Source organism: Frieseomelitta varia, unplaced genomic scaffold (genome assembly GCF_011392965.1).
Source record: "Frieseomelitta varia isolate USP_RPSP 00005682 unplaced genomic scaffold, Fvar_1.2 scaffold_146, whole genome shotgun sequence".
NCBI lineage: Eukaryota > Metazoa > Arthropoda > Insecta > Hymenoptera > Apidae > Frieseomelitta > Frieseomelitta varia.
The window spans coordinates 377,247-399,974 of record NW_025109150.1 but is presented as its reverse complement, the minus strand read 5'-3'; the positions used below and the strand labels follow the sequence as shown (position 1 = coordinate 399,974).

Genomic DNA, 22,728 nt, shown 5'->3' with positions numbered 1-22,728 from the left:
TATTATAAATTATAATTTTTTAGAGTAATTCTGCGGATTTACAATGTTACATTTTTTTCAGAAATTCGAGCGGTTTTTGTGAAATATATGAATAAAAGTTCGCGTTCACTATCGTATTACAAATCTTTTGATATTTTACTCGCATTCCAATTTTTCTTTTTTTTTTTTTTTTGACTCAATTCTTATAGCTTCAGTCCTCGGTGGTTCTAGTGTTAATAACGAGCGAGAGGAGAAGTTTACCTGAGACTGGTCCGCGGCGGACGGAGCGGATGATCAGGCTCGGTTGGCGAGAGCGCGGAGACGGGAGTTTGCGCGAGATCCCTGTACAATCGAAGCCTCACGGTCGGGCCGCATTGTCGCAGCAGTTGGACAGCCTCCTCGTGGCTCATCGGCGACAACGGCGCCCCGTCCACCGCCACGATTTTGTCACCGGGTCGGATCCGACCGTCGCTCAACGCCGGTTCACGCACCAATGCCCTCACGTAGTGACCCAGAGCGCTGCTGTCCGCCTTCCTCAGAGTGAAGCCCAGACTTCCGCCGACCTTTGTCATCTCTATGTCGAATTCCTGAAGCAAGAGAGGGGAGAGGTTGCAAAATTCGGGCAACTTCGCTTCGCTCGATCGCTCTTGTTCCACGCATTTCCTTTTCGAAAGTTCGTGTTCTTCTCTTCTCAGTAGGGAAGAAAGCGACATGGGAATTTTTATGCGGGGGGCGCAGGTATTGTTGGTGCGAGAGCAGAGTTGGATATATTTTATTCGTAAATAACGAATAACGATTTTATTCGAGGAAAAATAATTCGTTATTTACGAGGACAAATTATTCGTTATTTACACGAAGAATTCATTCGAAATGTTATACGAATAAAATTTTATTCGAATGTCCAACTCTGTGTGAGAGACTTGAAAAAATTTCCAGAGGAAATGGTTGCTGAAATGGAATGGATTGATGTCTGAGTCGATCTCTATTTCTTATGAATTTGCGTTATATCACGTGCATAATTAACCCTTTGCCTTATGATCTTTTTTACAATTTTCTTTCAGTAAACGTTGACTGTCACAACGCGTTACATCGTGTCAGAAGCACTGAAATCATCGTGTGTAATTTTCGTTCGAAGAATTAAAATTGAAAATTCAATTATAACAGAGTAACACGACGTCCGCGACGATCGTGAATTTTTATGTGCGATATTATAGGATCGTATCGTTCACTGATCTGATTAGTGCGATACAATGCTCTGTCGATCCGCGGATTTCGGATCACAGAGGATATTCAGGAGTCGAATTTTGGATTGCAAAGGTTTGGATCAAATATAATATTATTAAATGTCAAAGATAATGCCAATAAAATGATGCTGATTTCGCGATATCAGCTACAATACATGGTAACGTGTAGCTGAACAAAGAGCCGGGCGCATACTTCGAAACGCGTGTGATTACATATACTGATGAAACTTTGCATAAATTAAGCGCATACGCGTTACCAATTACATACGTATGTACAGAGTTGCTGCAACGATCGTTACGTTACACGACGTGAAAAGTACTCTCTGAAGAAAGTTGGCCATAAAACTTTGCAGATGCGTCATACGTGGAAAATATGGAAATATAAAATATGGAAATAAAGTACGTTGGAATATGCAAGGAGCATACGAGATGTAATTACAGTTTGCGTGCATTTCTAGTCGTAAAAGTTCAGCGAGGATTCAGCAAATGTTGTTGGACTTTGTGAAATAAACATTTTCAGAAAGCCACGCAGGATATCGTAAGTAAAAAATATTAAACTGTATTAAGCGAAGTGGATGCCTATTATTACGAATGTTTAATAAATACATGAAGCTAGTCGTACTTTAGTTAGAAGAAAATGTACATTTCGTAATTTGATTTTTCTCTCGGGCAAGAGAGTAATATGTGTATAATAATTTTGTATCTGTTCAGATATCTCCAATACAAAATATGATATTGGATCATTTGGTGTTCGATGATTTCGCTTTCGAGATTAGAAAGAGATCGGAATTAGTAAAAATTTTTAAACAAACGTGAAAGTAGTCGTCATTTCTTTGAAATAAATTTAAAGGTGCTGAGCACGAGTAAGAAAATGACGAATACGTCGCGTTAAAGTCTGAACTCTGTGCAATCTGCGTATCCATTAATATCTTCGATGTACAAACACGGCGGATTTGTTACAAATGCATCTGAAACCGTGTATACCAGGAGAAACACCGAGATCTAAATTGTAAACGAACCTCGATCGAATTTTGTATTCCCCTTGGGAGTTCCTACACGCATAACAGACAGTATATTCATTTGATCATGTTGTCCAATCGCGGCACGACCGAATTAAAAAAAAAAACACAGTTATTTTCAATTAATTCAATCGTGTCTAGCGTAGTTCCCAATTAATCCACCCAAATTTTAATGAACCACCCGCTGTATAATACAATTCGGTAATTCCAATAATTTCAATTCTCATTTCGACTGTAAACTTTCGTTCTGTCTTTCCCAAAAGCGGTTGAACTCAATTTAGGAATTGTCGCATTTATTTTAATTATTCATTTTTCGTGATCAGAATACAGAAAATCGTCGTTGATATCTGTAGTTTGGAAAATTTTATTTCTTCTCACTTTTCAAGTGCAAGTGACATTATTTTTATGTATATTTTATAAAATAATAAATGCTCTATAACCTACAGAAAGAAAGCAAATAAAAGAGATTGAAAATGAACAAGTTATGACGTTTTCAAACTCTTTCACAGTCTTTCAGTGACCACTCCGTACAAACACATGTTTTTTAAATTTTTTATTATTTCATTTGGAAATATAATTAATTGATTTTCTTCAGTATTTTTTTCTATAACCCACAAAGAAAAAGCAAATAAAAAAGATTAAAAGTGAACAAGTTATAACGTCTTCAAACTCTTCAGTCTTTCAGTGACCACTCCGTACAAACACATGTTTTTTAAATTTCTTATTATTTTATTTGAAAATATAATTAATGGGTTTTCTTCAGTATTTTTTTCTATAATCTACAAAGAAAAAGCAAATAAAAAAGATTGAAAGTGAACAAGTTATAACGTCTTTCAAACTCTTCAGTCTTTCAGTGACCACTCCGTACAAACACATGTTTTTTAAATTTTTTATTATTTTATTTGGAAATATAATTAATGGATTTTTTTCAGTATTTTTTTCTATAATCTACAAAGAAAAAGCAAATAAAAAAGATTGAAAGTGAACAAGTTATAACGTCTTTCAAACTCTTCAGTCTTTCAATGACCACCCCGTACAAACATATGTTTTTTAAATTTCTTATTATTTTATTTGAAAATATAATTAATGGATTTTCTTCAGTATTTTTTTCTATAACCCATAAAAAGAAGAAAATAAAAAAGATTGAAAATGAACAAGTTACGACTTTTTCATTTTTCCATTCAGTTTTCCGGTGGCCGCCCAGTGTAACAGCGATATTAATATAAATCATAGTGTATCGTAAGCAAATCACGCGGTCGCCCTTGTTAATAGTCTAATAATAATAATATACGATAGCCCGGGATTCCGACCGGGGTAACGCGGTCGTATTTTACGTTCGATCTTTCGATTAGCGGGCAAACGGGTGGAAAATGGAGGAATCGAGTGATTCAGCGATGCAGGAAATTCGGCTATCTAGCGGATCGCAACAAGGAGGGATCGTTGATAAGAGTTACTTACGCCATAGGGTTCGATCTGAAGCGGCGGCAGGGGATTGAGTATTCGTAACGGCGGCGGTGGTTCGCGTCTCGCCGGCGGTGGCGGCGGTGCACCCGGTGGCGTGACGCTCGTATCACCCGGAAGTCGACACACCACCAACTCCACGGTGCTCGGTGTCGTTCGTAGAACTTCCAGGGCCTCCTGCAACAAGTTACGCAGATCGAGGCGAGATTTCAATATCTTATCGGCACCGATATCAACGACAGCAAGATGAAATATCAATTTCGCTGTAGCTGATTAAAAAAAAGCAATCATGATCTTTCAATCTTGTGATTAAAAAAAAAAATAATCACAATTTTTAAAATAAACTTCGAAAGAAATGATCACAATCAGTTTATTATAATCTAATAATCGTAATATATATTAATTAAAAATTTACAGACTAATGCGTCATCTCGAGATTCAACGTGAAACAGTATTAAATTGATATTACGTCTTGATTCCCGAGGGACAAACTGCGCGCAAGATATAGCGTCGATCTTTGCTCCCGAGTTTCCGGATGTAGCTGCATTATGCTAATCAAATGCAAATCTCTGAGAGCTACGAGAAGACAAGCCCGTAGCTTCCATCCAAAGCTATAGTAATCGCTATTTTGTCGTAGCCAGCTCATCGTGTTAAGCGGGATGGACCAAGACGAAGGTAAAACGGTCGCGCCGCACACGAAACTTACTTTCAGAATTCACCGAACAATTGTTATTCTTTCTTTAACCGCTTGCGCTGGCAACTGATTGCGGACCATAACGAGTGACCGAACCGTACATAATAATTCGTCCGCTTCCTTTTTTATTCAGAAATTATTGAGAAGTAATAAATTTATTATCTATTTTGTGCCTGGATATACTTATTCGTAATGATACAACATAAATATTTATATTATATTATAAATATTATTTATTATACTTAAGTATACGTAAAACTGAGAAAACATTGCAATTTTGACAAAAAATTCTCAACGTGCGTGGCAAGAGGTTAACCGCTTGCGCTAGCAACTGATTGCGGACGATAACGAGTGACCTAACTGTATACAATAATTTGTCGCTTTCTTTTTGAACTCGTCGGTATCACAATTGAGAGGTAAAAAATTTATTATTTAATTTGCCTGGATTATGCCTTAAACATACTTAAAACTGAGAGAATATTGCAATTTTGGGACAAAAAATTCCAGCGCAAGAGGTTAAATCAAACTAATCATAACAATTAATAGTAAATAATCTCAAACAAGGATGGAAAACGGTGTTCTCGAAAAAAATTATTGAGATTCGCTGTTGTAATGGTCGAAGTGAAATTTTGGAAAACAATTGCCAACTCCGCGTGAGAACGTAGCATTAATATTTACCCATGTATGAATTGTAAATAACAAACAGTTTCAAATAATAATATTTATAAATAATATAATAAACAGTTCCAAATATTAATATTACAAATAATAATGTTTATTATTTGAGTTATTAAATTAAATTAAATTATAATATTCAATTATAAAATAAAATTTAAATTATTTAAATTATAATATTCAAATTATTTAAATTATAATATTCAAATTATTTAAATTATAATATTTAATTATAAAATAAAATCAATGGTTCGACGGCGAGATGAAGCTCGAAAACCAAAGTTGAAATTCGTCGTTGACAATTTGTCCGTTGAAATTTGACTCGGAATATCAGTTTTATGCTTACGTAGTTAGTGAGGCCGGTTAGAGGGATCCCGTTGGCTGCCAGAAGTATATCGCCGGGTTGAAGTTTGTTGGACAAGGCTGCGGGTTGTTGGGGGAACAGTCTTTTCACCCTAACAGGGCCGGCAGTGCCGCCACCGGAAACGCTTAAGCCGAGTCCCCTGCTGCTTTTCTGCAACGTCACTCGGAACGTGCTCTCTGAAAATCATACAAAATGCACTTAATTCCAAAGCAACTACTTCGAAACTGAACATCTTTCTTTTTTCTTTTTCCCTTCTTCTCCATTTTCTCTGTCTCTTTTGAAACTTCTGCTTCAAGGAGAAAGTCCGCTTCGAATTACAGGGAAGATAACGATGTCATAATTGCTATCTCTCTGTCTCTCTCTCTCTCTCTCTCTCTCTTTCTCTGCCGATTTCAACGAGACGTAAGAATTTGCACACGTAAATGAATATTTTTCTTCCTGTTTAACGAATTGAGAATAAAATATCCTATTAATTAAAAACTTGATGAAATCAGCCTCGTCGTTTCATGAATGAACATCTTGAATATTCGATACGAGTTTGCACGACTGATATTCAAAGTACAAGAATTATTCTGTGGCTGAAATTCAATTGGTAATAAATCCATAATAAAATAAAAACATGAACAACAGAATAATAATAAAATACGATTACGAATCATACGATGAATCTCTTTAGTGATTTAATTAAAAAAGGTTGCTTTCGTCATTAATTGTATATCCGATAGTTTTGAAGTTTACGAAATGAAATTTCAAGCAATATTTCGAATATAGAAATTGATTATGTTCCATGGTCGAAATTCAATCAGTGCAACGAGAATACTACGATGAAACAGTGATTTGCATCGGTATCTTTGATAGTTTTAAGCTTATGAAATGAAGTTGTACGCGTGGCTATTTGTGTAATATTTAAAATATAGAAATCAATTATTCCACAGCTGAAATGAAATAAATACGAACGAAAATGAAACAATACGATAAATTTAATTATAAAACAATCATTTAATTATAAAGCTACTCTCGTCAATAACTGCATCGGTATCTCTGATACATACATATATATTTTTCAAGTTTAAGTTTAATTTTTAGCATAATTCAATTTTAAGTTCAATTCAAGTTTAATTTTTCAGTTTACGAAATTGAGTTGTCTATGCAATATTTCAACCATAGAAATCAATTAGTCCACGAAGGCTGAAGTTCAACGGATAATAAAATCTACAATGGAAATAATAATTTGGTCAAAGATTAATAATAAAAAAACAGCTGTGTTCTTGCGTCGGTACCTCTGATAGTTTTTTGTTTACGAAACGGAGTGGACATGTGCCCTCGGATCGGTTTCACTTGGGAACGAATTACATATTCACCGAAAAGCGAGATCGAACGCGGTCTGTCTCGCACTGGTTCGACGAATGGATACAAAGGGAGCGCGAAAAAGAAAAAGCGGATGAATCCGTTCGTTTACAGTGCAAAGACAGAGAGAGAGCACGGCCTTCTGTAAATATTTATACCGCGTGAGGAAGGGAGGGGCGGGCTAGTTCTTTCTTTCTTTCTTTTTTTTTTTTTTTTTTTTGTATCAGAGCGCATTTACAATTTTTCCCGAAATTGTAGTCGGCTTTTGCAATTTACGACGCCTCCAACACGCACGCGACCTAAAATATTTGGAATCGGGTTGGGACAATTACTTTCTACCCTCGTTGCGTTCTATGTATGTGATGTCACCGCGCCAGCTGCACATTTCACTTGTTACAGCAACTTTCACGCGGGCGCGACGTCGTCCTGCGTTGGTCATAATTTCGAACGATTCCGTACGCTCCCGGTGGAAAAGCTCCCGTGTTTCGAGATACGAGCTGCGACGAAACATCGTCGACCACATTCGAGAACCGCGCTCGAACTTTTGACAATCGGGACAGTGATTACACCGAGCGTGTATCGTACAACGCCAAACGTACTGCATCTATATTCACTACAATTATATTTATATTATTTATATTATAAAAATGTTTATATTATTTATACTATTTACATTACAAAAAAAAAAAGAGAAAGTCCCCCCCCAGCTTTTAACTCAGAATATAAGTACAATGTCCACCTTAGAAACGACGGTCGAGTGCAAAGAATTAACCGATAATTCGACCGTTGTTGCTGCTCTTCGCAATTTCACATTTTGGAAAGACATCTTCGCACGAACTTCAACCTCGCAGCCTTACTTTATAAAATGATTATCACACGTCGTAATCACACGCTCGATAAACGCTCGAGCAACGAAACGTGTAGCCATCGCCGAAATTGACCACAGCTTCCTCCACCTGTGATTTCTATTTTCCAACATTTTCTCCTCTTTTTTCATGCGGTAGTGGACTTGGCGAGCACGCCAGTTCGAAATGACTCGCCTTTTACCGGATATTGAACCGATCCGGACGACATATCGCGCGCATTGTTCACTTTGTTCTCCATTCAGATCGACTCCTCTCAACGGGTAATTTACGTTTGCCACGTTATTGTCACTCGGGATCGTGCGCTCGGTGGCGATCACACGAGAAGAGCCCGGGCCATTGTCACCGGGATCGTTTCGAAATCGAGCCCGAACGAGTTTCGCTGATCATCCTCTAAACGCCCCGGCGAGTTTAAGAATCGATATCCCCCCTTGGACGATTTACGGCCACCATCCGTCATTATCTGGTGGTTAACTGGCACCGAGCTAAGCGAAAATTCGTACACTAGGCCATTATTTCCAACGTTCGATCATCGTGTCCCTTCCGAAGACGACGAAAACTGGAAACGTCGAGTTCTCCAGCTTCGTTCCTTCCAATTGACATTGTCTCGTTAATCTAGATCTCGTGTTATCCTCGAGTAATTATTGTATCATTAATTAATGTGAAAATGATTGTTGAAAAATTATCAATTTCGTGAAAAGGGATCATCGCTACGAAGTGTGAAACTTTGACAACAGCGAGTTCGTTTTTCTCCTACGTCACGTTGGAAAATGAGAATACATTTTCATCTCGGAAATTGCAAGAATTCAGAACGTACGTGAAAATATGAAAAAAAACTTTTCTTCAATATCATATCAACTATCTAATAACTCTAGATAATTAGTAAATAGTCAATAATTTAGAAAAGACGAACTTACGCTTTAAAATTACGATTAACAATAAATTAAAGTTAACAATAAAATTTAAGATTAACAATAAGTCGATCATCGTAATTTTGCTTTCACAAAGTTACATCAGTTCGAATTGCAGACAATTTTTCATTGTTATTAGTGCAATTAGGCGCTTCGTTGTATATATATATATATGCAACTGTACATAATTTCTTCCAAATTTCACGTTCGATCAAAGTAATTTTTTCTACGCGATATCTTTTAAACTGATCAGTTTCATTAACCTAGATCGACGGACTGGCATAACCAAACAATATCGGTAAACCGGTATAAGCGATCGATAAATCTTTTTCGAACAGATTTCTATCGGTAAATTTTGCCAAGCAGCTGATGGCTCGCTTTGGAAAAATTCTTTCGGTCGGGTGGGATAACACGTGAATCTAACGAATTTGTGGAAATTTAGTCGAGCGGGAAATCCTCGAGCGTGAGGAATCTGCACGTAACATCAAATTGCGTTTTATTCTCGCCGAACTATCTCATTTTAATGCCGGTGGATTTTCGCAGTTTCCAGAATTTCCCCACCGAAATGTTGGTTTTATCGTTGGCTAGATTGTTTGGAAGTAATGGAGTGGATGGGTTTGCCGGCAGGGTTTGATAAACGCCTCGTAAAATTCAGGCGCGTAAACTCTGCACGGTGCAGTCGTTATTGCTGCTAATATCGTTGTTAATGCAACTGAGTGTTTAAATATGACGACACGGCGCTTGCTGTGTAATTGTTATCATTTGTTAGACATTGTCCAGCCGTCAGTTTGTCATTAAGAAAATCACCCTGAAATTAAAGGTCAAATTCTATTCTTGGGACAAATTGTGATGTACAAACCGATCGACAAAGAAATGAAAAATTGAAATAATTATGAATGAAATGATTTACAAATTTAAAATTTACTCTTAGTTAGAGATTCACTCTTCGAACGTTTGAAAATCAAAAAAAGGAGAATAATTATATTTCATACATAAGTTTTAACATTATTTTGAAGAAAATTCGATTTGAAACAAATTTCGATCGACGAGAAACTTGAAAGAAATGAAATTGGAATAATTATTTAATAATAAAATTTAAAATTTATTCTTACTTAGAGATTTACTGTTTAATCGTTTGAAAATCAAAAAAGGAGAATAATTAGTTCACTACTAACTATATAATTTTATCCAATAAAATTAGTAGTATGCTTCTAAGTAAAATTGTTGAATTTCCAAGTGTTGAATTAGTTTTAACATTGCCCTAAGATCAATCAAATTCCGTTTCATGCGGATTCTGATCCGCTCACGATCATAATACAAAGTGAATTCACTTCAAAGAAATGAAATTGAAATAATTATTATTTAACAATGAAATTTAAAATTTACTTTTATTTAGAAATACAGTTTCCGATCATTTCATCATCAATTCCACTAGAAATTAATAATTTTATCCAATAAAATTAGTAGCGCGCTACTAAGTAAAGTTTCAACATTGCTTGAAAATCATTCTTTGCTTTTCCTTTCGCAGAGAAGTTTGATCGGCCAAGGAAATCGTTCGTTTACACGGTCATAGTTCAACGGTGCAACGGATATCGACGATTCATGTTTTAGGGAAATTTGTTCCCGAAATGAAGAACTTCCAATGTTCGTTCACGTTTAAAAGGACACCGTGTAATATTAATGGAATGGAAACGAATGAAAAAGAGACGCACGAGCTAGGGTTCAACAAGATTGATGCTCTTTTCTCTCTCTCTCTCTCTCCTTCTCCTTCGCTCTCGACACTTCTGAATTTATTATTCTCCGTAACTTGACTTAATAATTCTTAATGAATTTCCTGTTGGAGAATTCCTTAAACTTCGCTGGGACGGCAGAGAATTTTCACAAGGGGGAGTTTGAATGCTTTTAGTTAGTTTAATCTCTTCGTTCCACATTCTAACGTTACGGCCACGCAAATACAATATCGGGATTTATGATGTTATTAAAAACTTCTCGTCGTTGTAAAAATTGCGTAAGAATTCGTAGGAACGATTCGCATTAAAATATAATCGCATCGAGGAATATAGTTGCATTTTCCCTCAGCTATGTATTTTAGGAATCATAGCGCAATTAATTCAGAAATTAAGAGTTAAGCGTAATTAATTTGCAGTCTATTTGAAGATTTCACTCTTAAAAAAAGTCTCATCTCAGCGTTGCGAAAAATTGACAATATAATTGATAGATAATTCCACGTTACATTTCACGGTATTTATTATTTTACATTTCTGGAATTAATACCGGTATCATCTGCGTCATCGGTAATCATTTAATAATTACCTGATAATTCTATATTTACAATTACAAAGAGTTGTCAAACACGTTAATTAAATGTGCACATTTGCGAAACCGTTCGACGATAATTGAATGAAAAATCTCAAAAATTTCCAATTACAGATTTTTTTTTCTCAGATACATCTTCAAAATTGACTAAAAGTCTGACGTTTCTCGGAAGATGCAATCTGTGGAAACGAAATGGGACGAAATGCGATTTCATCGATTTAAAAAATATATACATGCAGATGGCTCCGGTTGTACGTGCGTAATTGCCAAATTGCTAATTCAACTAAGCCCTCGGAATACCGCCGAGAGGCACATGTGCTAATTTAAACAATCCAGCTTGCAGTTAAAGAGAAATCCGGGGCTCGGGGCCGTTAAGTAGAAAAGCTCCCCAGAAACGAATTACCAGGCAGTATGAAAATTTATGATCCATGAATTCGAGAACGGTTGAGTAGTTTCAGCCGGACGTATAATTCAATTTTCATTCGGCCTTTGATAAGACGAATACCCGAGTATCCGTGTTTCTTAATCTCTTCCCTCCTTTTTCGTCCGTCAATCAGTCAATCAAGTTTGTTGCCTCCTCTCGTTACCTTTCCTTTTCACGAAATAATTAATATTTTCGCAACATTTTGAACATTCCAAGGTCACACTGCGACGTGTCCACACATTTGCCTAAGAATTTGCACTTTTTTCGTAACAGAGCAACCTTCTAGGGGTTTCTTCTTTTCCACGAAACGGAGAAATTTCCAGTTCGTCGATCTCAGGAAAATCGGCGATAATCCACAGGGGACGTAAACTCGGTGGCGAATTCATATCGCTCGCGGCGGCTAATTGCTCAAAGTGTAGGCTAAACCGCGGCGCGACACGAGGAGAACGATCGCGTTCATATTCTCAGCGATCTCGAGTGTTGGCAATATCCGAGGTAGGTCTCCGCTCGAGCGGTGGCAAAGTGGTGCCAGTTATTAGCTGCTCCCTTTGACATCGCGTCCGGATCCGACTTCCACTCGGCGGGCGTTTTCGATTTCAGCCCTGGGATTGGATCTCTCGATCCTATTTGCAAGCGGCGTAAACGGCGGATTGTGCGTTCCACTCGATACGGCGATCGACGATGATCAACCAGGACTTAACAAGCTTTCGAGAAAATGATTTTGTACAAGACGCCTCGATCTACCTCGATCTCGCCGTGCTTGTCTTATGGATCACCTGTCTAGTGTACGTCGATCGCCTAGTTTCCACAAAGCTACGCGCGATTATAACGCGCCGACCTGGTTGAACGGATCTCAAGTGGGTTTGTGGATTAGCACACGAGCCCGTGCTAATTGATCGCAAACGTTGTTTGCCTCTGAGCGAATTAGGCGAACGTCTGTAGTTTCGTTTTGGTTCAGAGATAAATCTCACGCGTGTGTCTCTTCAGTTTTGGAATATTAACCTCTTGGCGAGATTATTCGCGCGCAGAAATAGCGTAACGATGAAATTTATATCCGGCGGTGCTTTAATTACGCGGTGCTTAATTTTCTAATTACGTTACACACACATGTGCAATTATAAAACAAACTTTGAATAAATCAGAATTTTGAAATCGGAGAAATGAATAGATTGTCATTTGTTTTGTAAAGAATTTGAAAGATCAGAACAACATAAAAATGAAAAATTGCATCAGGTGGTGCTCTACACTATGTAATTACGTTAGAATACCTTGATTGAATTAAAACTTTGAAGTTGAAAAAGCTTTGAATGTATTAAAACTTGGAAATTGAAGGAATGAATAAATTAAAGTTTATTTCACGTTTATGCTTTACACTATGTAATTACGTTAGAACAAATTAATCTTCCGAATGAATTAACACTTTGAAATTGAAAAGACTGAATAAATTAATGAATAAAGTTTCACGAAGAATTTGAAAAATATACATCTCCGTTCGACTGAGAAACAAGTGAGCCACTACAGTACCATTCAAGAAGATGACACATGTATGGAAAAGCCATTACAATGGCGTTTAGTAACTAAAGTGAGGTTAGAACAGTCGAGTGGTATTGAGATACACTCGAGATATTTCTTTCATTTCAGAATTTTACCGGTTAAAATCTTTCATCAATTCCTCTTCAGTTTATTCGAAAATTGCAGCGAAACGCAACCATGATTATGTCAGTTCTCAGATTTCTTAGACTTCCTTGACAAGAACACCAACGAGGATGGTTTCATTAGATTCTTACAAATATTTCATCTCTATTCATTTCTAACGGATTTGTTCGCAACTAACGTGATAGGTTACATGAGAGATAGTCATCTGCACGGAATTCGTAACGATAAGGTTAGGTCGCTGCTCTCACGGTATACAGGAAACAAAGATGCATGTCTCGCGTTGCACGAATTTATCTCGGCGGCGATTTATTACGTAATCCGTTGCCGCAGTTGCTTATCGTGACGAAACTGGAACGGTGAAACGGTTTTTCTATTTATCAGAGTCGGACGACAGATCCGGCCGAACGGACGACCGTAAATATCGGGAGAACGCCCGGATATCAGCGAGTTATTCTCAAAGTAATTCCAAATACCGGGATGGTATTCGAACGATCTGCCGATGGTAAATAATTTACAATGTATCGACACGGAGCCGATAAGGTAGGAGAGAGAGAGAGACCGTCAAAGCTGAACACGCGATCGCGATGGCATTGTTTCGAGAGTGCGATCGAGAGGTTAGGTTCGATCTTTCGCGCGCGGGAATTTACGAAAGGGACTGTGCAGTGACTTTCGTTAATACTCGAACGCTAAGTATTAGGTTCGCCGAAAATTAACTAAATTTTTTCTTTTCGGTGTGCACATGAGAAACTTTATTTGTGCATTTCGACCATTTTGTTTGATCACCTTTCGCCATCTTTGAAGCTTTAAAATTTGCGTCCGAGTTTTTACAATTGTACGATTTTTTTCTTTTTTTACAAAATTACGACAGTTTCGAATAAATTAAATTAATGGGATTCGCTCCGTATATATACAAAAGTTTTTCTCTCGTCGATGGCTGAAACGAGTTTACGAGAGGTGCTTTCAACTTTTGTTTACACGATAAATACAAAAATTGGGTCGAAGTATGAGTTGAGGATGTGATTATCGGCTGAAGAGTTAAGAGAATGAGGAACGAGCGAAGATTAAGAGAAGCAGCAGGTCGATTTTATTAAATTAAAAGCAACTTAACCGGCGAACGGTTGCAGCGATGGTTAACTTTGAACTAGTTGGGAAATTAGCAGAATATTGCGAAACTAAAGCAATCTACGCGCGCGATGTTCAATTTCGCAGTGTAAATTTAATTTTAGTTTATATAAAAGTGACGACGAACCAGTGTCGGCCAATCGGGAATTAAATTGTTTGAGCTCGCGAGACGATCGCCAAACAAAATTATCATAATTTGCCGTGTCGTTTGATTAAATGTTTGTATAACAAACAAATTTATTTTGAAACAAGGCTTTGTAATTCCCTCGTAAACTTGATTTAAATACGATAAATTGGACCCTTTTGTATTGATCTGAATCGTAATTAAAATTTTCATTTAAAAAAAAAAAACGCTAATTACAGCTCAAAGACCACCACGCATTTATGTTGCACGTGTACCAAACAGTTGCACTCGTTCGTTCGAAAACTCGATCGCGAGCTTCTCCCTTCATAAAGGCCCGAAATAAGTGAAGAAACCGATCGTATCCGAGCGACGTTCTTCCTCCACAACCGTAATTCCATCTGGTCGATATACATTACGTCACACAACCGTGTAAGAAACTGTTGTTAAAGCGGCGAGCGGGTTTTTCTGCAAAAGTCAGTCCATTCGTTCGAAGATCTGGGGCTATGAAAGAGGACGGGCTACGACGGAGGCGTGTGAAGCCCGATAACACCAGGGCTCTCTCCGTAACCGGGTTATGAATTGCTCGTTTATTCGAAAACACTGGCTGCCCACTTACGTAAATTCGATGTTAATATTCCGATATTTAAACAATCGACTCCAAATGATCGAATAACATCGGGACAAGGATATCGTAGCACATACACACGATAGTAGAATTGATCTTCGTACTAATATCTTCTCTACTAAGAATTTTTCTCATGGCTTACAAACTTACATTCGCTTTGATATTTCAAAGTGTTAGAGCCGATAACTGTTACCAAGAATGTTATTGGTTACTAAGAAGACATTATATAACAAGATGTACATCTTGCCACTTCGCGGAAAATTGAATTATTCAGTTATTAAAATATCCATATATTGATACGTGACTTGAAAGTTAAACGGGTTAGAGGGTTAAATTGCCTCAAATTTCACTTTGATTTCTCATTCAACCCGTACGATCTCAAATATTTTTTTTTTTTTTTTAACCGCGTGGCGATCAACGATGCTTCTTAAAGAATATCCGCGAAGTTAATACTCGGTCGGACGAATTTTTTCCCGCGAGGAGAGAATAATCTGAGGGGCAACTTACGGAAAGAAGGCTCCAGATTAAACGAGCTTCAATTTCTCGGCTCCCTGATTATTCGTACCTCCACCGTCGGCGAATTAAATTAACTGTCGCATTAAGAGGAGTCCATCTGAAGCGTATTTTCCATTCGACCTGAGTTTGCGTCCTTCCTGAAACACGCGATCAACGTTTCGCGCGCAACGCGGTCAACAATGGTTGATTAAAAAAAAGGAAAGAAATCGTTCGAGGTCTCGTGCCGCGAAACCATAAATTTCGTGTATCAATCTTGACCATAAATTTCGTGTATCAATCTTTTCTATTTCGTTTTATATATTTTCCAGCGCCGACTCGGACAGCGTCTGTTCTTTCGACACCGCGGAGCGAAAAAGTTCCGCTGAAACGAAGCTGAAAAGGGCCGTCGACCGACATTTGGTTTACTAAACCAAATCGATCCGTGATACTGATAACACATCGCCAACGCCAACGTGAGTAGCTACGTATCACGGCCGACTCGGTGATTAATGATGCACGATCCTTAAGGGATCATTCGACTTGCCATCGGAGAGGATTTACCGCGCAGTGTACGTTTCACTGAGAAGGCAAAGGGCTGTTTCGTGACGCGCGAGGCAGCCGTTTCGTTTGGATTTTTCAAATAAAACATCTCTACACCGAATCTTTTAATTCCGCGAGTTTGCTGATCTTCCAAGTTCGATGTTTTATTTCACGGTTGACGGAGGATTTTAATTTGTACGTACATACGTTCGTTTTAATTTGTACATACGTTCCTATGAATGGAAATGAAATTTTATTCAAACAGGTGGTGAAATATTAAAATTCCTCCTTCGGGAAATTATTTTCAAAATTTTTCATACATTTTCAGCGAACCTTTTCTCACGTCTAAATCGTCGTCGTTTCCTATTTCACGTCGTGATTTATACAACGTGACTCACGGATGATCGATCGTGTGTACGATCGGTTATCAATTTCGTAATGATAACGACGACACCGGCAAGCTTGGTTACGCACGCCGTACACGTGATTAATGACAGGCTTTTCTTCGTGTAATTAATCAAATCCATTAACCTGGCAACGATACTTGAAAAACCAATAAAGCGGGAATTTTTATTACACGGATCATCATTCAAAGTCGACTTTCTTTCGCGTAATTAACTTCAACCTCCGGGGCCCCATTGTATACGCGCGTAGCCGCGACGCGAAAGAATCGGCTAATTCTCGGATGGCACAGTTCAGTTTCAAAGCTTAAAAGGGCTCATTTCCTTCATAAAATTGCCCTGACATTTAATACTTCTCTCTTGCGAGGCTGCGCTTTTAATTCTCCCACTTCCCCTTCCCCACCTCTCTTTTTCTCTCATTTTCTTTCGAAATATTGTCGAAATAACATCGGGGAGAGAGGGGGAGGGATATGTAAAGTCTTGATGAAAAATTCCGAAAATGTCTCGCGTGTAAAGAAGTTTCACACTGTGCTCTCTCCGTGAAAAAAAATTGTATTATATTTTTCTTTTTCAGACATACAATATTAATTCGTTTATCACACATTATTAGTATTAATCAGTCAAACAAGTTTTAAAACAGACTTTAATCTCGTTCTATTATAATTTCTGTACTTTGAAATTTTAAGTTAAATTGGACTATCAATCTCCGAAATTAAATATATATATTTATTACACATGTAATATACACGTGTATGTTAATATTAACATTTTATTCGTCTGTGGAATAATGTACATCTACATCGAAAATTATTGAATTAAATGTGAACGATTATTTGCATAGCTATTCTTAAGAAAATGATTTAATTTTCGACTGTAATATAATTATCTTTTATATAAATTAGTATCATATGTCACAGACTTATAAATCAGCATTTAGTATATCTCAAAAATAATTATAAGTTAAAAACTAACCGTGCAAACGTAGTTTCACTAGCGTTTAATTTTAGTTAATCATAAGATAATTAATATCTGTAAATTCACTGTGAGCGTATTCTGTACAAAGGCACGTTTATTTAACTTCTGATAAAATTAGGGATCCCTTCTCTCCTCTTTTCTTTCGTTCGTTGTTACTATTGTTACTGTCATTGCAGTAGATTTATTATTGACATAATGAATGAATGAATCTTTATTTCAGCCTTTCGGCCTAGAAATAAACCTCAGTATCTTACATTACTCTTTACATTTTGTTTTCCCTTTCAATTCCCTCAATTGTCAAGTTTTCTCTTATTACTTTTCCCTTACATCTAGCATTGCATGCTTTAACCTATTTATATTATACACAGACTAATTGGATTAATAGAGAATGATATATGCACACTGCCTTAATTAATATATTTCTCTTTGGCACTATACTTTCTTTACTTTAGTTGTGTCTCTATATTTGGTTTTCTGTTCCTTTTTCTTTCTTTTTCTTTTTCTATTTTCCTGAGCCAGGCCACCGCTTCACCTTCCGCATCACCCTCTTTTGCTAGGATCCTTTCCATCTTGAGACCGGTTTCTTTTAATTCCTTGCATTGTCTCCAGTGCTCAAACGTTCCTTCCTCCTCTTCACATAGCGGACATTCCCTCTCTGCTTCTTTAGCCCAAAATTTGTTGGCATTTTCGCTAGAGCGAGTAGATTTATTATTAAGTTCTTGTAGTCTAGCGTCCTTTGTAATTCGGTTCCAATAGTTCTTCGGAATCCCTTGTGCTAGGGGTAGCCCTAACTAATTAAAGATGCTGAAATATGCGTATTGCGTATCGTGCATCAGGTCGCGTCGCATCTGCATAAGACGAGAGCGTCGAATGTACGTAAACTAACGCAAAATTTATCATTCTTAATTTCGGATTAACTAGAAGAAATGGTGCAACATTCTAGGTCGTTGGATTCGTATTGAAATCCGCTGTCGTGATAGAAATAAGAAAATGTATGGTCTGATTTAAAAAAATCAAGTTAACTTTGAAATATCCTCCACCATTATATGCATGAAAAAATTGTTAATACTACGTATGACATTTTTTTATGTTGAACAGCTTTTGTATAAACATTTTTTTCGTAGCTTCAACATATTCTGAAATGTTTCACTGTATTCGGTTAGATGAAACACCCTATATATATATTTTTTTTAATTTAAATAAACAGAAACATAAAATAATCAATATACGTACGTAACATTATATAAATCAGAAACAAAATTTTAAATTACAAAATATAGAGATGATTATAGATACGTATTATAGTATCCCATCGATACTAAAATTTCTCATCGTGGTTAATGCCAATTTACAATTTTTCGTTAACGTCTCGATATTTTCGCGAAATATCCAGATGGAAGCTTCTTCTGTTCATCACCGTGTCTTTCCATCTCTCATCATTGTCATCTCTCGTCATGTTAATCCCGTCGAGCGTTTAAACGACAAACATTTTAATACGAGTTCCACTGATTTTCCACGGTCGTCTCTCGATCGTTCAGCCATCCGTTTCCTGCAGCCAAGCCAGCCAATCTTCGTGGAAAAGTGGAGGCAAGCGAGCGGAATTTCACGGAAAGGTCGAAAATGGCATTAAGGCATGATAACGCGATCGCCATTACCCCAATGCTATGAATTATCCCCCTCCCCTCTCGCTGCACGGCTGGAGGGTGAAACGTCGCGCCGCCGCGTGTTACCTGCAACCCTGTCGCGGCCCACCGGACGTCCGCTTGGCTATTCCGTCGACGTAGGATCCTGATAACAACCTGCTCGGAATTACCAGTACGCCATGGCCCACGGTGCACGCCATTCCAACCTCCGACCACCGAAATTCCTCTACACGTGCCTATGTACGTACGTAATGTACGTACGTGTGTCTACGTTCCCGCGGAGGGTGAATTAGTCCGCTGGTAGAATAGTAAAATTATTTATGCCACGGCCGTACCTTGCCTCGTACGACGATCGCTGGTGGCTCGTGCTGGCGAGAAACAGGGGTTTGCCACGTCGTTCGGGGGATGGGCGTGCATGCTAAGGGTCGTTGATCGACAGCGAGCGCCTTTCTCTCCCGCTTCTTTTCTCTTTTCGTTGTTTTTCCCTTGTCCACTTTCAGGGAACGAATTTACATTCGGATGAAGGAAGTGAGTTTTACGGTCGAAGTAAGTGGGTCGTACCGCGATAGATGGGATGGAACGTTGTTCAAGTGAATTATGTATATTGGACGAATGGTTAAAAATAGGTTATGATTGTACAGGGTGTTTCGTAGGTGAATTATATTGGAGGAATGGTTAAAAATTGGTTGTACTTGTAAAATAAAATGATTCTGCAGGGTGTTTCATAAATGAATTATCGAAGGTATGGTTAAAACTAAAGTATGTTCGTGAAATAAAATGATTCTGCAGGGTGTTTCATAAGTGAATTATTGGAGGAATGGCTGAAAATAGGTTATGTTTGTGAAACAAAATGATTGTACAGGGTGTTTCGTAGGTAAAGTATTGAAGGAATGTAGGTATTTATGAAATAAAATGATTCTACAGGGTGTTTTGTAAGTGAATTATCGAAGGAATGGTTAAAACTAGAGTATGTTCGTGAAATAAAATGATTCTGCAGTGTGTTTCATAAGTGAATTATTGGAGGAATGGCTGAAAATAGGTTATGTTTGTAAAACAAAATGATTGTACAGGGTGTTTCGTAGATAAAGTATTGAAGGAATGTAGATATTTATGAAATAAAATGATTCTACAGGGTGCCTCGTAAGTGAATTATTGAAGGAATAGTTTATGAACTAGGTTATGTTCGTGAAATGAAATGATTCTACAGGGTGTTTCATAAATGAATTATCGAAGAAATGGTTAAAACTAGATTATGTTCGTGAGATAAAATGATTCTACAGGGTGTCTCGTAAGTGAATTATTCAAGAAATGATTAAAAATAGATTCTACAGGGTGTTTCACTGACAAAATTTCAGAACCATGATCTACAGGCGGAAACAAAGAAATAATGTCACACAAAATTTGTTCGTAAACGAATTATAGATCAAATAACGTAACGTAACGTGAATATGCCGTAACAGCGAATTCAAAAATACCAAACACTTTGTACATGTTGCTTATATAATTTCTCGATATATCTTCCCTCTCGTGATAATAAAATTAACGTATCAGTGAAATGAGCCATTTAATTTAAAATTTATATTTACGACGAACCACCTTTACGATAGTTCTATTTCGCACAATATTTCGCAATATACTCGTGTTTCATTTGCGCGCGATTCGTGCCGAATTCAGTTTATTCTGCGATAACCGACCGCGTTTCTAATTTGCAAGTTTGCGTTTTACAGGGCCGCAGCGAACGTGGGGAACGCTTCACGATCTGGGAACGTAGATTAGAGAATATTTCGTGGCTCCCGACACGTAACCCGGCCGTTGACCGAAAATCACAAACGAGCGTGCAGGAAGAAACGTGCATTAGTTTTTGTTATGCATTTCAGGGAAGAATTATTGGGCGAGAGTGGAGCATATTACGTAGGAAGATCGAAGGCATTCGTTAGCAGAATTATTGAGAATCAGGACCGCCAACAGTGACTTTGACCAGTATGCATGGCCAAAGTTTCAAAATTCTCGCCGCCATCTCTCGTATGGCCATCGGTCAGAGATCGTGAGCCGGAAATTACAGTTAATTGGATGGGCAGAAACTCGAAGAACAGCTCGGGGATGAAACCGATTATTCTCGATTCTGCTGGCAAGTTCATCAAGCCTTCGTGATCTGTTCTGAGATAGTCCCTTCCCCGGAAGTTTGTAGAGAGCACGAAGGTAAGAGTATTTCGGTGAACGTTCTACCACCATCGGAGTTGTACAATAGAACCAAACAATCGAGGATTTTTCGCTCGAAAGTGAAAACGAATTTTTATCGCTTCGACTAGCTTGCTGTTTGTTTTGGCGAATTATTTGTTATCTCAACGATTCGACAGGAGTTGCGTAGAAGCAACAGTTTTTGTTCGATGAAGTTTCAAATCTGTAAAGAATATGTGTTATTGCGTCAGTGAAATTGTCAACAATGAAAAATTGTTGACAATTTGAACTGATACAACTATGTACAAGAAGAAGATGAAGAGTGACGATGAATTTGAACTTGAGCAACGTTAAAGTGTGAAAGTCTCTGGTTTAACAGCGGTGAATTCGTCTGTCTCAAAGATTACTTTACATCGTGTAAATCCAAATATTAACAACATTTTTTTCGTAATTGAATCTATCATTATTTTGAAGATTGAAGCTACTCCTTTACAATGTATTCTTGAAACACGACTATACGATTTTTCCCCACCATTTTATTTAGCGTTAACGAATAGTTAAGTAAGTAGAATTAAATGACAAAAAATTCTTTTCAAGTTCGATTGTTTCATCTTAATATTCCAAGTTCAATAAAATGCTGAAGAAAGTTGCATCACGAGTTCTAGATTGTTTAATTTTCAAAAAAAAAAAAGAAGACTTCAATCTTGATGATCGTGGTGAATTCAGTCATGAGCAAATTCTTTTCGATGCTTCTGCACGCGTTTGAATTTCTCAATTTCAGTGTTCTCACTTTTTCATCCGCTGCATGATACATTATAAAATTATCTTTGAAAAAAAAAAAAGAAACTGAAGACTGTCAAAGCTTCGAAACCAAATTATCTTAAAGTTTCAAATTATCGACGACTTTTCGTTTTCGTTTCACTGACAAAAGTGATGCTCTATAAATAAATAATAACTCGAAAATAACACGGTCGATTCATTGCTCTTCGCCCAGCAACGTCCAACGTCAATTTCTTCGTCTCGCTCGCGTGAATGTCACTGGAAACTCATCAGATTTCAATGAGCGAGTCGAGTTCCGAACGACGCGAGAGCCGCGAGAAAAAGGGAACATGATCGATCGGCTCGCATTTCTAATTCAATTATCGCGGCCGAACGACTCCTCCTCGGCTATCGCTTCAGCCGAATTTCGATTCTCGCTCTCTCGGTGCTTAATTACTGGCCCATTTCGCGCGCACTTCCCGACGCCGGCGAGCATAATTCATGCAGGGCCAATCAAACTCGGGAAATTTCTATATCCATTTAAAGGTAGCCGATCGTAAATTATCGCCGGCGATCGCACACCAGGGAACTTACATCGCCAACAATTTAGTTCCGCTGATTGCATTCCGGCGTGTACTACTTCCTACTTCCTCTTCTTTCCCCTCTTTGTCCCTCTGCCCCTCTGTCATTTTTCATATCTCACGGTACGCGGCGTAGCGATATTTATGCGCTAAACTCGTGCTCGTTCGCGACACGCGACGACAAGCGAGACGAATTCGAGGAGGAAGGAAAAACCACTTTAAAACTAGGGGAACGCCGACAGCTATGAATTAGTACACTTTCAGCGTGGTCTCTGGCGCTTTTATATTTTGACAGAGAAAACCGTGTTACAACACGGGGGGGGGGGGGGGGG

General features: G+C 37.8%; 1 protein-coding gene across 1 annotated transcript in view; it reads right to left on the bottom strand.

The window, feature by feature from the left end:
- Nucleotides 1-229: 229 nt before the first annotated feature.
- Nucleotides 230-22,728, bottom strand: part of LOC122533382 — a 227,746-nt gene continuing 205,247 nt past the window's right edge. Inside the window, exons 6-8 of the mRNA XM_043663026.1 lie at nt 5,419-5,612; nt 3,701-3,880; nt 230-566 (exon numbers count right to left, since the gene is read on the bottom strand). Of these exons, the coding sequence (XP_043518961.1) occupies nt 237-566; nt 3,701-3,880; nt 5,419-5,612 (704 nt within the window). The 3' untranslated portion in view covers nt 230-236. The remainder of the gene's footprint in view (nt 567-3,700; nt 3,881-5,418; nt 5,613-22,728) is intronic.